We start from the raw sequence: 17,816 nt of genomic DNA, 5'->3' as shown, positions 1-17,816 counted from the left end.
TGGTCCAGAACTAATTATGCCAATTTTCATTATGCTATAACTTCTTAAGTTTATTACATAGAAAATCACCCAAAAAATCCCGGACCATCGAGAAGTGTGCGAACTGACGACATGAAGAATCGTCTTCACGCCGAACTAGAATCGTCCCCGCATAAATCAAAGTCATTCAGACGATCTGGAGCTGCATAATTAGATCTGGACCACCCTCTATAGACCATACATAATTTTATTCAGTTCAAGTATAGGATATACAGCATGTGTGAGTGGCCGGTACAGTGAGCACCTGTTTACTATACATTTAATTTCTCCAACTGTATTTACAATAGATGTAATCATAATAAATACATATATTAATTTCATTGTTTTATTCTGTTGCTTGAAAAGTGAAATATAAAAAAATATGCCAAGCAAATTTGATTAATACTGTATGCTACAAAAATATGTTTTTAAAATGCAAGATATACCGTAAATGGCATTTTTAGATATACATTAAATGATCCTTCACACTAAATCAGGAAAATTAACAGAGGTGAATATTTCAGAAGCAGAGCGAGAGCTCACTGAAGATGTCTATAGAAAAAATACAATTGCGGTCAAGTGACCTACATACGTTTATGCCGTCCAGTCTCGAGGACCTGGGGAACTTGTGAGAACTGTGGGCAGTAACAAAACAGAAGCAGCCCAGTCAAATTGTGTTTCTTTATTTTTTCCATTAGTACATCGCTCAGAACATAATGGTTAAAGCTTAAAGACAAATGTGTGCGAGAGGTTCAGACGTTTATCATACTGTGGGTTTTACACCCCCACCTTCAGAAGGAAACCAGAGACACTTTAAATCACCATAAACTTTCCATTAACAAAGAATATTAATTCAACGTAACAACTGAGCAAGCATGGCCTTTAAAGTATCATTTATATTTAGTATTGACGAAAATCAATGCTAATCGCATTATCAGCCAAAAGGAAAGAAAGAAAGAAAGAATATCAGCCAAAAGGAAAGAAAGAATACTGTCACTGATGGGTTGTGTAATTTTCTTTTTTCTTCTTAATGCTGTTTTATCACAAGTTTGAGATTAGAGAATATTTTTTCCTCCTTTTAGCCTCTTTAAATATTCAGAGAGGCATATTCAGTCTGGAGAAAGAAAGAAAAAAAAGTATCACCAAACATTTTTGGTCATACTGAACATGACTTTTTCCTGTACTTATTTTATTTTAATATTGGTTTGCTTTGTCCAGAGATGTTGAGATTTGTTTTAAACATTTCATTAATAATAATAATACATTTTTATATAGCGCCTTTCCCATGCTCAAGTTGCTTCACAGAGTATCTGACACAAAAAATATATTTAACATTAAATAAATAATATCAGCATACAACGCTAAAACAGATCAATACAGGATATACAAATCATTAAACAGAATAACAGAAAAAAATACTGAATTCTAGAAGAAAACCATGTACAAATAACATAATTTGTGATATAACACATATACAAATTACCCTGAGCATCTGGACAAAGAGGTAAACTGAAAGAACAATCAGAATTAAGTTTAACGCATTCATGAACAAAGGAGTTTTAAGTTGTTTTTTTAAAAGAATGTATTGAGTCAGTATGTATGGAATGTATTGAATTCAGGGAGGTAAAGCAAAAGTCTAGGCGCTATACTGAAGGCTGTGTTAATCAGAGTTCAGGTTAGTGTGGAGCACAGGAAGATTGCCAGAAACAGAGGACCTTAGTGGGTGAGCAGGAGTATAGATGGAGAAGTTCACTGATGTAGTCTGGTATCAGTCCATTTAAAGGTTTATGGGTTAATAACAGAATTTTATATTCAGTCTTGTAAGACACAGGAAGCCATTAGATGTGCAGCAGGTTGGGTGTGATGTCCTGGCTGCTGCAGGTCTGTGTAAGGACTCTTGCAGCAGAGTTTTGAATGAACTGAATCTGTGATACAAGATAAATGAGCATGTAGATTAGTTCCTCCACTTGGATGCCAGGTGTCCTTGATCTGGTGTATCCTGATACTATACATTAAAGATTTCTGTTAGTCCAAAGCATATTTTAAACCTTTTCAATGATCATAGAACCAAATTAATGCACAAAGAAGTCTTTCCAGATTGAAATGGTTCTTTGTCAGAGAATGGTTCTACAAGCAACCACACAGCCCTGTAAAGTACCTATTAGAATTAGCATTTATTAAGAGTGTGAAATTAAACAGTTACATATTAGTGTTAAACCTATTCACTAGCAGAACCAATCACAGAAGCAATTCAAAACGTGTACATTGTTTGCAAACATTTATAGGAAAACTCTGCCCAGGTAGACCAGTTCTGCTTCATCTCCCTACTGTGTGTCAAGGCGAAAATCTTTTTCAGCACTGTTTCCAAGAGATTGTCCACCTACCTGACAAAGAACAACTACATCATTACATCAGTCCAGAAGGGAGGCGTTTTAGGGATATCAGGCTATCTGGAACACATGGGAGTGGTGACACAACTCATCAGGGAAGCTAGAGGGAACAGAAGTAAACTGACCATGTTGTGGCTTGACTTTGCAAATACTTATGGCACCATTCCACACAAGCTTATGCAGCTTACACTGACAAAACATCATGTCACCAGCTGGGTTCAAGAACTTGTCGCTGATTATTGCAACAATTTCAGGATGAGGGTCTCTTTAGGAGCAATAGCATCAAGCTGGAACAAGGTAGAGAATGGCATCATTACAGAGTGTAAAATCTATGTGACGATATTTTACATAGCCGTGAACATGCTCACCAAGTCCGCTGAACCAGAGAGCAGAGGACCCATTAAAGAAATCTGTTCAAGGGCAACCACCCATTAGGGTATTCTGATTTTACAACCACCATGAAATCGGTCCCAGGCTGCCTGTTGATTCTGAAGGGGCTGGTAACGCTGGGGGAGTTGGCCAGGATGCATTTCAAACCAGTCAAATCAAATGCTGAGAAAGGGCAAGGTGGAGGAGAAGTTCTGGTTTACCATCACAGGCAAAGCCATCCCAACCATCTCAGAGCAACCTGTCAAGAGCTTAGGCAATGTTTTGGTAGTTCATTGAGGGACACAGTGTCCATCCAGTCAACTTGTACTGAATTGGATGGCCGGCTGACAGACATGGACAAGTCTAGCCTACCAGGGAGGTTCAAAGCCTGGATGTACAAGCACAGCATTCTACCCAGAATCATGTGGCCCTGCCTTGTCTACGAGGTCTCACTCTTGAGACCTTGGAGAGAAAGGGCAGCAGCCATTTCAGGAAATAGTTGAGGCTGCCAAAGGGCTTGAGCAGCATCACATTCTATGACAACAACAAGCTGCAACTGCCCTTCAAATCCTTGGAGGAAGAATTTAAGTTATCAAGAGCCAGAGAAGTGATACAGTACAAAAACTCAAGTGATCCGATGGTGCCCAACGAAGGGATCCAAGTGAGGAGAAAGTGTAGGGTGGAGGATGCAGATCAGGAAGCAGAGGCAAAGCTGAGTCACAGGAGGTTGGTTGGAGTGGTTGCTCAAGGCCTAGGTGGATTAGGGAAGGATGGGCGCTGCCTAGTGCAGGAGGAGGTTAAAGCAGCAGTGTAGGAAAGGATATCCTGCAAGGCCGGAGGAATGAAGCAGCAGGGAGTTTGGATGAGATGGGAAAATGTGGTTGAGAGGAAAGTGACTTGGTCTGAGCTCTGGAAATCTGAGCCTCACCGCATTAGTTTCCTCATCCAGGCAGTATATGACGTGCTACCAAGTCTGTCAAATCTGTACACATGGGACATAGCAAAGTCACCAGCATGCCCACTGTGTCCCAAGTGAGGAACCTTAGAACACATCCTCAGCAGCTGTACAAGGGCAATTGGAGAGGGAAGGTATCGATGGAGGCACAATCAGGTCGTGAAGACCATCACTGAAAAAATCAGCACAGAACTTGAGTGGGCGAAGCAGTGCCAACACTCCAAGAAGAAAATCACCTTTGTAAGAGCCAGAAGAGCAGCCAAAGCCAGTCAAGAGAACATCCAGGCACCCTAGCATTAGCAAGTGACTAGCAGCTGGTGGACCTCAGAAAAGTTCCCCAGCCTCACTGAAGCCACCACCCTGCCACCAGACATACTGTAGTCCTGGTGTCTGTATTCACCAGGCAAGTGTTTCTTCTAGAGCTAACAGTCCAGTGGGAAGACTGTTTGGACAAAGTCTTTGAAAGAAAGCTCTCCAGTATGTGTCAGGAGTCAGGATGGAGAGCTAGGTGTCTCCCAGTGTAGGTCATGTGCATGGAATTTGCATTCCATTATTTGGTCAGAGCCTTTAGCTGTTTGGGGATCAAAGGAGAGAGGAAGTGGAGAGCCATCCACAGTACCATCAAAGCGGCTGAGAGACCCTCAAGAGGGTTATAGCGACTTTATGAACAGATTGTTTAAAGCGTACTTTTAGCTTGTAATTATTTAAAAATGGCACAGCATTGTACATGAACAATAAAATCGTGCTAAATTGCATGTTTACTATACATTTTTAAACATATAAGCATTACTTAAAGGTGATGTTTTTAATATAGGAACTAAGTATATTCATCTCGGATCAGAGCTGATGGGCGTAAAGTGTTTTTGTGTTGTTTAATCAAAGCGATGGTTTTTAAAAAATAGTAATATGTATTTTTATTGTTTTATAATTCACCTTTTATGTCGAATGAGTTAAATTGTTGTTACCGTTTAAACAATATAACGTTGTGGTATTTTTTCGGTTTCGGGCATTTATTTTACTTAGTTTATTATTATTATTATTATTATTATTATTATTATTATTATTATTATTATTATTTATTGATCAAATTATTTTAACTATCATAATAAAGTAAATAACCAAGTTGGCTTGAAAGCCGGAAATTGGTCAGTTTCTTTCTGAGCACCATTTTTCTGACAGATGGCATTTATTTTTCGACTGTTTTCATAGAAGAGAAAGCACTAAAGTGAATCTGCCCGGTATTAGAAGATGCAATAACCTAAATAACATGCACCTATAATTCTTTATGCATTAATTATTGTAAAAATTAAAAGTCACAATCTTTCCAAAAAGATCTTTCCAGCACGTGTTATGTTTTGAAATTGCGAATATTAGAAATTGAATCAATCAATTCATATTTCTAATTTGTTAATTTGAATGTAAGGCAGGTTGTTTTCAAAGTGCCTGTCTAACTTAGAAAACGGGAATCTGAAGTAAAATGAACTGTAAGGGCCGAGAGCAAAAATATTGCAAATAGTTCACATACTGCCATTTAATAGCTGTAGATGTCAGTAATATATGTGATTATTTCATCTTGACTTATGCATTTTTTTTACTTCTGCCGGATTGTTTTACTTTATTTTTTATTTTTTTGTTGCGTGCAGTTTGTGCTCATATTTTTGTTTCTCCTACGTCCTCATCGCCTACGTTTGGTTTTGTCTGTGGCTTTTGCGATGTTTTCTGACTGTCTGCATTTTTGTATTTATTTATTTATTTATTTATTTATTTATTTATTTATTTTGTCCAACATCATCAAATTTTGTTCAGTTATGCTCGAAGTATCTGCACTGTACACGATGTATTACCAGTGTGTGTTCTCCTTGGCTCCTCTCTGCCCCGCATTTTGGGGAATCAGGCTTCAGGCTTGGCCCTATAAAATTGAAAACAAGAAAGTAACAAAAATGTAACAGGTGACATTATTCTAAACTTACAGTAATGAAATATACACCTAAAGGAAATATAACCCAACTGAATTATATTATTACATTTGTTTTCCAAGTCTAATTCTTATTTTGTCCATGAAACAGGTATGTATGAATAAATACTGTCATGGGGAGAAATAATAAATGCAGAATGGATGGATGATTGTATTTTTTTCGTACTCTCCGCACTACATTTAGAGCGAATATTTCACTTTGATATATGTTTAACTGCAATTTAAAAACATAAATTGAACAAAACTTTACTTCATAAGATCGCAATAAGCTCTTTGCTAGTTTTAATGCCCCGAACTGGAGCTTGAAATGTACTTAATAAGATTTTTCCCTTTGGGCCCTTTAAATCAGACCCTGAGAAAACTTTTGCTTATTGTTACATAAATATAGTCGTTCAGTGGCTCTAATATCGCAATATTCCTGTGAAAAGGTCGAGTTTTCTTGTTTTCGAAGATAGGCAGATCTATAATAAGACTCATAAACCGTAAAGTAGATATATTGTAACAAAAAGATAAAATGAATCAAAAGTGAACTAACGCCAGGCGTTGGAATACATATTATATCGTTTTAATAATTTTTTTTCTTGTAGACGTGTACGTGAGAATATTAAATATTATATTTGTTTGCGTTTTCTGTAAGAACATACAACGTATTGTGACAAATCGGTTATCAATTAACACTTTTATCACTTTTTTATTCTGATAGCGTAGTGCAGGTAATACTGAAAATCACTGGAAACGTCAGTTTTCAAATTAAGCCTTTCTCCCTTTGCCCAAAATGCACGCAACAGGTGGTATCAGTTAGTGGAAAAACTCCACTCCAAATCTCCAACTCCTTAAACACTATTTTATTAAAATCTACAATATATAGTTAAAAGTTTAATTTTACATACAGCGCCGCGAATCCTGAGATGTCAGTCTTCCGTATCTATACAGTATTAATTGGTCATATAACGTTTAGTCTTCAGTTGTATGTCAAAGCGCAAAGAATTGTAAATTAGGTAAAAATATAAAATATCATCATTTGCAGATTTTTTTACTAGTATATCTTTAGAATAAGATGAATAATGTCAAAAACCGCGATTGGTTTTGCCTCTATCTATGTAATTAAAGGCTTCAATATAATAAATCATGAGTCTGTCGATAACAGGAAATCAACTTTGTTTCTTTAATACGTCGTAAAAAGAGCTTCTTAACCGCATTTGAAAACAGTTCCATTAAATAAAAGCATCTTTATTGGAACTAGTAGATTAATGTCCAGTTATTTTGCTTGGAATTTACATTCCCATCTCCTTTCTTTTGTTTCCAGCCCGGCGCTCAGAGTCGGCACAGGCTCTGAGGTCACAAAGTCAAAGTATGGGGTTACATTAATGTGCTTATTTTTTAGAAGTAAATGCTGCAAACAAATGCAAGAGTAAACTTAGCAAAGTGTTTATCTGTACTTGCGAAGTTCTTGAATAGTGATCGCATTGACAGCTGAAATTACACAACTCATTCCCAATTAACAAATTGTAATTATTAGTTTATTTCTTGCATGTCTCTACTCTTTAGTACAAAGTATCATCTATCACATTAGTATCTCAGTAAGAAATATCCATTTATGTAACTTTGTTAAAAATTATTTGTTTTGGGTATAGTGTCATTTTCAGTTTAAAATTATATATTATTGCAGATAAAGAAGAAAGCCAACTTTATACCATTGTTAAGCCTCTTGCAGACACAAGCAGTTGTGAGGAACAGCAATATCAATATCGAAACTCCAGGAATACCAAAGTGTAACAGGGACTGGCAACCTAGAGAAACAGATAAAGCTGATAATGTTGCAACTTTTTAAAACATGCGTTCAGTGATTTGTAATGTTCGAGTGATCATGTGATCTAATCACATAGGAATGATCATATCTGACTCTCTTTTGTCTGTCTATTGATTTATGCATGTTATAAACACAAACACAATGAAAAGCAAAGAAACTATCAAAATATTCCATCCATCTATTTTCCAACCGCATGTATCCAGTTTACTGTTCCTGTAAGCTGCTGTCTGTCCTGGAAGCACCAGTCTATCAGAGGGGATATTTACATACACACGATGCGAAAACTGCATCGCAAAAGAAGGTGACTATGTAGAAAGTGATGTCATTTGTTTATGAAATTCTTAATAGTTTTTAAAAAGTGCGGGAACTTTTTCAGCGTCCCTTGTATATTAAAATATAAGAAAATGTCAAGACCTGTATGCGACAGTGTCTCCAATAATAGACAGACGTCCAGTTGAATTATAGTTCTTGCCTAATTGTGCCCAGGGCTGCCAGGACTGATTCCAGTTCAGCAACTCTTACGAGTAATTGGATTAAGTTAGTTTGGAAGTGCATGAATGGATGAATGTTTCCAAATATGTTTGGTTAGCCTGGGCTACAAAGTAATAATAACTGAAACTAACAAACAGTAAGCTAACACAAGATAATGGCTTTTGATATAATTTACAAAAATAACAAAATTAATATTTTTAACTTCATTATTAAGGAACAGATTCCATTTTTCCATTATATTACATTGTACAATATAATGTAAATATTTTCCAAATAAGAAGTTGATGCTCTTTTTTAAAAAAAAAAAGTGTCTCTTAATAGATGACAGGACACACACATCTCAAGCTTCCAAAGACTCAGGTAGGTATACTAACTGGTGGTAAAATAAAATGAATTCAATTTCAATTTCTTATTGTAAAATTAATGTATTTCACTTAGATCATAAAATATGTAATGTGATATACATTATGCAATTCATGAAAAATGATACAAATTATCAACCAAAGCTCATGAATTACAAAAATAATTCTAACATGTTTTTTCAATTTTCTTTTAATTTGCTTTTATAAAATTTTAGCATTTGTTATTTGTTAATTTACATACCTTGTTCTCCTTGATTTGAAAAACCGTGCACATAATGCTCTTGAACCAAATGTCCAGTTACATTGTTGTGAATCTCACAAGTTACTTTTAAGTCGTGGTTTGGAACAGTTGACAAGTGACTGATAAACGAATAAGAGCCTCCCACATCGATAAACCCTTCACGTCCAGCCTCTTGTCTTTTTGTTTCTGTTCCATTGATTCTCCAAGTTAAAAGGTTCCACCAAGGAGAAGAGTCCTTTACCAAACAAACAAAAGAAAGTGGCTCCATCCATCCTGGTGTAGTGTCGGGTGAGTAAAATATGAAGACTCTAGGAGGAACCTGTGGATCTTTGAATGTAATTAACCATACTTTCCGTTAGTATTGTAAAACGTTTTCTTAAAATAGTGAAATTAGCATGCAGAAAATTTAAAAAAACAAAGCTGTTAAAAATTTGAAGTGAATGTACAATGCTTTAGATTACTTACAGTAGCTTTTATCCAATATGTGTCCTGGTATGGACTTTGACAAGTGTTTACAGTTTCTATTCATTTAGTAGTTAAAGGAGCAATGAATGCAAAAGTAATGATTGAACCTTTAGATGGGGGTCTCCAACTGCAGGTTTTCATTCCAACTCGTTCTTAATTTGTGGCCTGTTTTTGCTGCTAATTAACTTCTTTTGAAATGTGTGTTACGTTAGTGGGTGAATTAAAACTGCCATAGGGTGTGGGTGGGCCCAGCATCTTGTTCTGGGCTGGTTCTTGCCTTGTACCTGATGCTGCACAGATAGGCTCCAGACCCCTTGAAACCTTTATTTGGGTAAAGTAGAAATGAGAAGGCTACATTATCAGTGATTTAAAAATTCTCCAATATTTATTATTTCTCCAGTCATGTCTTAACTCATTGAACAAATAGATCCTCATCTGGGGATGATTCCTGCATTTTTTGGTGTCTGTTGCTTCTGTGAAGGGATTCGTTCAACTGATTTGGATGGTTTTGAATGGATAGATTTAAATTACACCCGTTTTATGTTGTTCTTGCAATACATAACAGCATTTGCCTGACAAATACTTCGATCACTAATATGTTTTTTAAAAAAAATCTCTTTATCTAAGGTAACTCAAATATTTAGACAAAACTTAGTGTCTCGATTAATAAATCACACTGACTAATTTAAAAGAGGAATTGGTGCACATCATTAGATGTGAACTTGAGCTTTAATGACTTCAGATGCATCTATTTGACAGCATCCTATATACTCCACCATTACACCAAAGGATTTTGAAGTAAAATCATAATACAGTATACAGTAAATACATTTTTTTGTTGATTTTATATTAGCATTAATATTTCTTAAGCAAGAATACAGTATATATGCACCAATACATATAGTAAATATTTTAAAGACCATTATTTGTAAATTTGAAGTTGTCAAGTTAAGTTATTTGCAATTACACCCACATGTCATATAAATCCGGTTATCTAATTGAATGGTATGTTACTATGAATTTTTTTTTTTTTATTGCATGGAAACAAAAGTTAGGTCTCTGCACACTTGTATGCTAATTCCAGGCATGTAGCCTATTGACTGTAATTACGCAGCAGCATGACACACACCCTGTACAACCGCGCAGTCAAAGCCATGACTTACCTTCCACTATGAGGGTACAAGAGGAGCCAGCTCTATAGTGGCTCGAGGATCTCGCTATGCACACGTAAGTCGCTGAATCGTTTCTTTGCACATTATCGATAATTAAAACGCTTGTCCCGTTTTCTTGATGTATCTCACCGGTGTATCGTGACACCTGTGATGTGTATCTGGTATAATGTGTCACATAACTGAGCCCTCCATTCGGGAGATGTCGATACCAACTGACAAAAGTGACGATGGTAAGGTCTCCCAAAACACACTGCAGTCTGGCGCCATGTCCTCGTTCTACGGTGAGTGTGTCTAGGGGATAAGAGTTTTCTGAGTTCACATCTGAAACAAAATATGGTACTGAGATATTAAATGCAATACTAATATCGGACACAAGAACACATATGCGTAATGGTAGGGGAAACAGTATTTAACACTACATCGGTACGACGGGGAATACTGAAATGATTCCGGATAATAGCACCCGAATCAACCGCATGTGACTGTGAGTGTAGTGGGCCCCGCGATCGACAAGCGCCCAGCCCAACTCTGTTCCATACGTTGAACCCACGCTGTCGGGTTAGGCGGTAGTCCTTGGCAATCCATACTTAAATTAAGTGGGTTACCGTATAATATGTTGTGTAGTATTGGTCTCGTCCATAAACACGTCCTTTACCAACCTTTACACTTTCAGAATGAATGCAAAGACACTGTAATATTTAAAAGCCTGCCTTATTTTATACATACATACATACATACATAACCGCGAAAGGATAACGATCAGGAAAACGGTTAAACGCAAAAGCGCCATCGTAAAATGAACCGAGCCAGAAATCATTGCTTGACGCTGCGTGTTGTTAACATTCTAATAATTCTGTAATGTTCATAACTGATCGTTTTGAAACGAATTGTCTTAAAAAAATGTAATTATCAAAAATTGAACAAAATGTATATGAATCGTCTATTGAACCTCTTTTTTCCATTTTCCATAATTGTGACTATGATAAGAACAAAATGTTAATATGTCAGGAGATACTTACAGGAAAAGATTAACATTTTCAATAAAACAGCCACTGTGATCCACATTCCGTGACCGTGTCTGAGTGACTGAGGTAAGGTGGCTTCGACTTCCGTCTATGTGTGGGAGACCGAGGGGCGTCTCAACGGTTAATATGTCACGTTTTTCCTTTTTTGCATTTTTACTTATACAGTTACCTGTTACATCGATTCCGCAATAGCATTACGACTCCCTTAATAAGGATAATAAAATAAATAATGTAAGCATGGGATTTTTAAAAATCTGAATGTTCAACTTATCCCTTTCATGTTTCTCCACAAATGCAGTACTTTCATAGTCCAATAAGCATAATCAATATTATCTTTCTAGAAATTAGTGGTAATTACCAAGAAAACCAAAACTTTCCACATTTTTATTAATCATATTTATTGTTTCTTGTTAGAATTCACCAATGGTCATCCTGAAGTGGTTTAATAAGTATTTCAAAAAAGGAAACAGGTAAGTCTTCCAGCCTCTACAGGAGGTAAAAAATAAAAAAAAAGTAAAGGGAGAGTGGGAAGTGCTACAATTATAAAAGTCAGAACTCAAACAACATGGTGACATGTATCCAAGTGTTTAAGGAGCTTTGTGGTTCCAACAGGACTACAGAGATCAGCTATGAGGAAAAACTGAAAAAGTCAGATCTTTTCTGTACATGCAAACAGAACTCAAAAGGAGACATGACAGAATAATTTTGAATTATGAATGGAAATAACATAGTGAATGTTAGCTCTTACTTTTAAAATGGTTTTTCAAGTAAACCAAGGAGGTACAGATGGATGGTTAATTTCACACAAATGTTGGAAAATTGTTACACAAAAAAAGCACAGACATGTAAAATAAGTTACCAAGTTGTGCAGTAAATATTAGCACTCCATTAGTACAGAAATCTCCCCTTAATGACATTATACAGAAGTTACGTGAACAAGGATTCTTTCAAAGCTACTTGACATTCTCATCAAAATTATTCATGTGTTGTTATCTCTTTCCTAATTATCAGTATCCCTTGTCCACATCTCTGAGTCTACAGCATTTTGTTTCATAAAATTAGTTTCACATAGGCAATTTTCCACTCTATTGGCCTGCAGGCTATGTAGGCTATGTAGGCTTACATAACACATTACATCAGTAAGAAAAGCTTGCAAGAGTTTCTCAGGCTTTCCATAAACTTGATATACCAGCTACACCTCAAGAAGGCTGATTTATCTGTTCACCATCTCTGGACGTGGTGAGATGTATTCTTATCGTTCATTCTAAATAGTTCTTGTTGTGTTCTCAGTCAGAAATACCTAAAACACCAAGGTACAGGTATAGGACAAATGTCATTAACATGAAATGACAGACAGAAAATTACATTGAGGCTAAATTAAAATTAATTTGACATATTGTGTAATATCTGTACTGTAGATGGGTCTGGAATTGACCTCCACAATATTCCAATGCAGTAACAGAGGAAGTTTGTTTGTTGATTAAAAGAATTAGAAAATAAAAGCATAACTTTACTGATACATTGAGCGATGGATTCTTAGAGTTTAGAGCACTTTCCTGTTGACTTGAGAGAAGAGTGCTGACCAAGTGACAAGCTCATGCAGTACTGCTGTAATTAATTTATGCCAAAGAAAGCCTCCCTTTGAGGACATGTCTGTTCAATGTAGTGAAGGATGTACAGGCTTCAGGATAAACAATGCTTGAAACTGAAATGAGTATTTGGATATGCTGTGTACTGTATAATAAAAATGTAAAAAATACAATTCGGTGTCATATGACACAACCTATCCAAGGCATTAGGCCAGAAAATATTTAGAAAGGGCACCATTACTCACAAGGCCCATTCAAATACACCCACACTAAGGCCAACAATATCTCATTCATTTTCTATCCATTCACTTTCTTAACCTGCTCTTCCAGATCTGGGTTAGGGGTTAGCTAGGACATATCCCAGCAATCATCATTCACCAGGCAGGCAAAAAGACCTGGACATGGTGCAAGTCCATCACAGGGCTAAAACGCACACCAGCACACACGACCAATTTAACAACACCATTTCATCTAACCTGCATGTCTTTGGACTGGGTAGAAGAAACTAGTGCATCTGTTGTAAACCCATAGACACTGGAAAACAAGGAGAGGGAACACAAGGGGTGCAAACGCCAGCCTCCTTTTTGTGAGGCAGTAGCACTACCACCAAGCTGTCCCTTTTCCTCCTCACTTTCTTCATTTCAGAGTTTCAATGAGGTAGCACAATTGTCCTTGTATATTAGGATGTATACAGCACCATTTATACTGAAAATGAAATACATTTTTAAAATATATGTGGTATTTGTACAGAATAAAATAATTACACTTGATTACTTTAAATCTGAGAGAACAGAGTCAAGGACTTAGAGCATGGCAGAGCATTCTGGCATACATGGCAGAATTGTGATGAGAATGCATTTGCTGCACTGGTGATATCAGTGGAAAAACTACAGAAACCCTTGCTCAATAGATGTTGAAATCGATATGTTAATTTTCCATTCACTTTGTCGAGTCATTTTTTTAACCAGCTTCTTCTATTACTGCTTTTGAGTATCATGGGAAACCAAATCTATTCCGACAGCAACTAACAGAAGACAAGAGTTAGCTCTGGAAGAGATGCCAGTCAGTCAAAGGGTTTACTCACTTACACTCCCACATTTGCTCAAAGAGGTCCATTTGGTTTTGTCTTTCATTTGCCATGTGGTTTATTTTAACACATTTGTTTTAATTTGTTATTATTTAGGCATGTTTGGCACCAGCAACATACTGTAAGTAGGTATATTTATTAGATGGATGAATATTTAGGCACAGTTATAATGTAATTTAATGCAGGCAAGTCTAAGGCACTACACTTTAAAGATTGCTGGTTTAGTCATCTTGACCATAAGCAAGTCAATAAGTCTGCTGTTCTGTCACTAGATTGCCTTGGATTGTTTCATTATAGAGAGGAGGTATATAAAGAAAACGTTGTTTGAAATATATGTTATAAAAATGTGTACTGTATTTGATTACTTCAAAGGAGCTCTTATTGGGTTTTGTTTCCAGAGTTGTGTTTGTGTTTTGTTGCTTAATAAAAGTTTTGTTTTCAACTACACAGTAGTATAAATATGCACAGTATTCTTCTTTTATTAATGGAAATTAGGCATGTAAAAATAATTAAATGGAAATGAGGTTCAAGGTCAGGACATTTCTTTAATTAAAAATAATAAAGCTTTATCATAATCCACAAAATATTTTTCTATTCTTTTTATAGTGGGGTGTAAAATGAGTGATGTCTACGAAATAAGTTGATACATTATTGTATGTTTTTTGTGTCAGGAAGCTGGACAAATTATCTACCCCTATTATTTCACTGATAAGGAAAGCATCATATGGGCCAGTTTTATTGTTTAATTATTTCCATTCGCTCTTGTTTATTACACCCACTCAGCTGATGAACTGGGAAGGAGTAGTGCATGAACGTTTTAATTGGTGATTGGCTCAAAAAGGGACAAGTACACTTATTCTGAAACAGGATTGGATGAGCCAAGGGAGATGACTGCACCCATTGGTCCAGAGGTATACCAAAAGATGTTGGACCAGGATGTTTGTCTCTGTCTCTGTGTCTCTCTCTCCCTTTCGTATGTCTTGCCATTCCTCCATGAAGAGAAGACAACTGTCTCAGCATCCCAGAAGCCACATTGACACAAGCAGATTGTCTGGGCCTATGCAGATGATGAGTTGACCAAGAAGGACTGACTGCAACTGTAAATTATTGGGCATCCTGAAACTACATATCTAGTATTATCATGTTATATGGTTTTGGTTTGCTGTTTATGTGGCACTAGTTATAATAACATTTATTACCTATACTACATTTTGGATTGAGGCCTTGCCATGGCAGAAGGGCTTGCATGGTCTAGTGATCCTCGGAGCTATGTTGTCGGGAGATACATGCTCCTGGTAGGGCTTCCCAAAGCAAACAGGTCTGAGGTGAAGATCCAGACTAACTCAATCCTGAGACCCCATATGAGGATAAACCAAGAATCGGTGTTTCCCTTGCCCGGAAAAGGGTACCCGGGGCTGCACCCTGGAGCCAGGCCCGGGGGAGTGGCTCGCTGGTGAGTGCCTGGTGGCTGGACCTTTGACCACGGGGCCCAGCCGGGCTTAGCCCAAAGGAGCAACGTGGTTCCACTCTCTTGTGGGCCCACCACCTGCAAGAGAGGCCATAGGAGTCGGGTGCAATGTGATATGGGTGGTGATGGACCTATACTACATTAAGGTGCAACTGTTTTTCTTGCCTTTTTTTTAATCAATCTAATTGTCTGAGGTTATAGATGTAGAAGGAGAAGGGCAGGAAGTGCTGTACCTAAGAAAAGTGTTAAGAGTGTGGGATTTGAAGCCTTCTAATATAGTCCATGTAATACAGAAAACAAAGGGGAAAATAGTGTCACCAAGGACTCTAAATGACAAAGCACTGTTTTATACATTAGAGTGTCATAGGAAGCCTGGTAAGTAAGTGGCTTAATCCTGGAACTAACTTGGGACTTACATTAAAATGTCAAGTTTTTAATTACAGACAAGAAAAAAATATTGCTAATTACATCCTGGAAAAAAAAATGGAAAATATTAAACTTGTTACACATCCTGCATCTTGTAGACAAATATTAGCCTGTCAATTCATTAGGCGACACAGGCAGCTGCCTGAGGTGCCATCATGCGAGGGGCGCAATTTATGAAAGTTAAAGGGCATGGGCTTCAGACACTGACTTGAAACATTCATGAAACTCCAGCAGTGCATTCTCTGTAATGTACCCCCTCTGTGTTATGGATACCAAGGGATGTGTGCTCAGGACACTGCTTAGGGCTCCATATGAGCTTTAGCTAGCACTGAGGCCGTAAGTCGGACATTTTCATTTAGTGTTTTTCTTTGTATCTGTAGTCAGATGTTTCAGTTATTTTCCAACTACTGACAGAGTAAAACCTATGCAAATGCTTTACTGAATTTCAAACAAGGAATCTAACATATTCAATTTATAGAAAGCCAGTAAAACTATAACAGGTTCTTCTTCTCAGTGTAAAGTGTTATGGAAACTGAAGTTACCTGAGCTGCTAAGCCTTTTTCTGGAGCAAAATAAGATGTGGAATTAAAAAATTAAGTCTGGAATATTGATAAGCCAAACTACTATATTCAATGTGCGTGTATATTGGCAGAGTATTGAAAATAAAACTGGTTAATTTTCAGATTCTCTCTTTAATTATATGTACCCTTTTTACTTAGAAAACAACACATCTAAGAGAAAGGACACATTTTCTTTATTTTTTGCCTCTGTACCAAAAGTGATAATGATTTTTGGTTGATCTGAAATAAGTTATAGTAATGTTTTCAAGTCCTTAAAAACATGTAATTTAATACATAAAGTTAAATGTGTTTTTGTATGTGTGTGCTTGTCAGGTTTGAAAATCCACAGTTTAGCTTATTTCCTGTAGAGAAGAGCCAAGCAAAATGACACCTTTTATTGGCTAACTAAAAAGATTACAATATGCAAGCTTTCAAGGCAACTCAGGCCCCTTCTTCCGGCAAGATAATAAAAGGTGTCATTTTGCTTGGCTCTTCTCTACATTCATAATGGCTAACACAGTACAACACCCTAGTACTACAGGTATATTTCCTGTAAATTTTATACAGATTCCCCATTTGAACGGAGGGACAGCAGTGGCTTTGTTTAGTTCCATGACTTAGTTGGTTTTGCCATTCTGGACAGCACCAGGTACCTCTGCTAGTATTAAAGGGTACATTAGTGAGAAAATTACACTTCTTTTTTTTTTTTTTTAGTTTTGTCATTACTTTGAATGAATAAACATATCCAACACTAGCTGTCACTCTGTGAAAAAGTAATTACACCTTACACTTATTAACTGGGAGTGCCACCTTTAGTTGTAGTTCAATATCATTTGTCCATATTACCAAAGAGGAATTTCAGAATACTCTTCCTTGAAGGACAACTTCATTCAGGAACACTGGTATCTTTTTAAACATCATCTTCTTGTCTCAGGTCCTGTCAAAGAGTCTCTGTTTGTTTTAGGTCTTGACTTTGATTATGCCAGTCTCAAACCTTTAGCTGGAGTTTCATTTTACATGGTTTTGTGAAATTGCCCCTAAAATTATTTTGCATGCAATTTCAAAGCACAAAGCATAATAAAATGAAGTTTTTGTTTGTTGTGGATGGAAATCAAGGAACATTGTTCCCCAAATGGTTTTTCTGCAGCCAAAAACTTTGACCGCCTACCTGGGAGTCTATGAGATGCTTAACAGTGTATGGTTAACGTTTGCAGTTTAGGTTAGATATCTGGTATAGTTTATTGTCATATGTACATAGTACTTTGAAACTGTTACTTGGATTGGTTACAATTTAATCTGCATATTCAATGAAAACTGTGGCTATAAAAATCAATGTCAACATTTCCCCGAAAGAGCTGGTGTCTTTCTATTCTGCCATCCATCTTATCATGCGTGACAGTTTAGGGCTCTCT

The 17,816-nt window shown here is 36.6% G+C and overlaps 1 protein-coding gene across 1 annotated transcript; it reads right to left on the bottom strand.

The window, feature by feature from the left end:
- Positions 1-1,497: 1,497 nt before the first annotated feature.
- On the bottom strand, positions 1,498-11,350 carry LOC120528546. The gene is made up of 6 exons (XM_039752728.1): positions 11,269-11,350; positions 10,241-10,570; positions 8,613-8,939; positions 7,402-7,497; positions 5,577-5,641; positions 1,498-1,943 (listed from the first exon to the last, which is right to left on the bottom strand). The coding sequence occupies exons 1-6, from the start codon at positions 11,312-11,314 to the stop codon at positions 1,857-1,859; spliced, it is 951 nt and encodes a 316-aa protein (XP_039608662.1). The 5' UTR covers positions 11,315-11,350; the 3' UTR covers positions 1,498-1,856.
- Positions 11,351-17,816: the final 6,466 nt, after the last annotated feature.

The sequence above is a fragment of the Polypterus senegalus genome, chromosome 1, assembly GCF_016835505.1.
Source record: "Polypterus senegalus isolate Bchr_013 chromosome 1, ASM1683550v1, whole genome shotgun sequence".
NCBI lineage: Eukaryota > Metazoa > Chordata > Cladistia > Polypteriformes > Polypteridae > Polypterus > Polypterus senegalus.
This window is presented reverse-complemented; position numbering and strand designations above follow the sequence as displayed.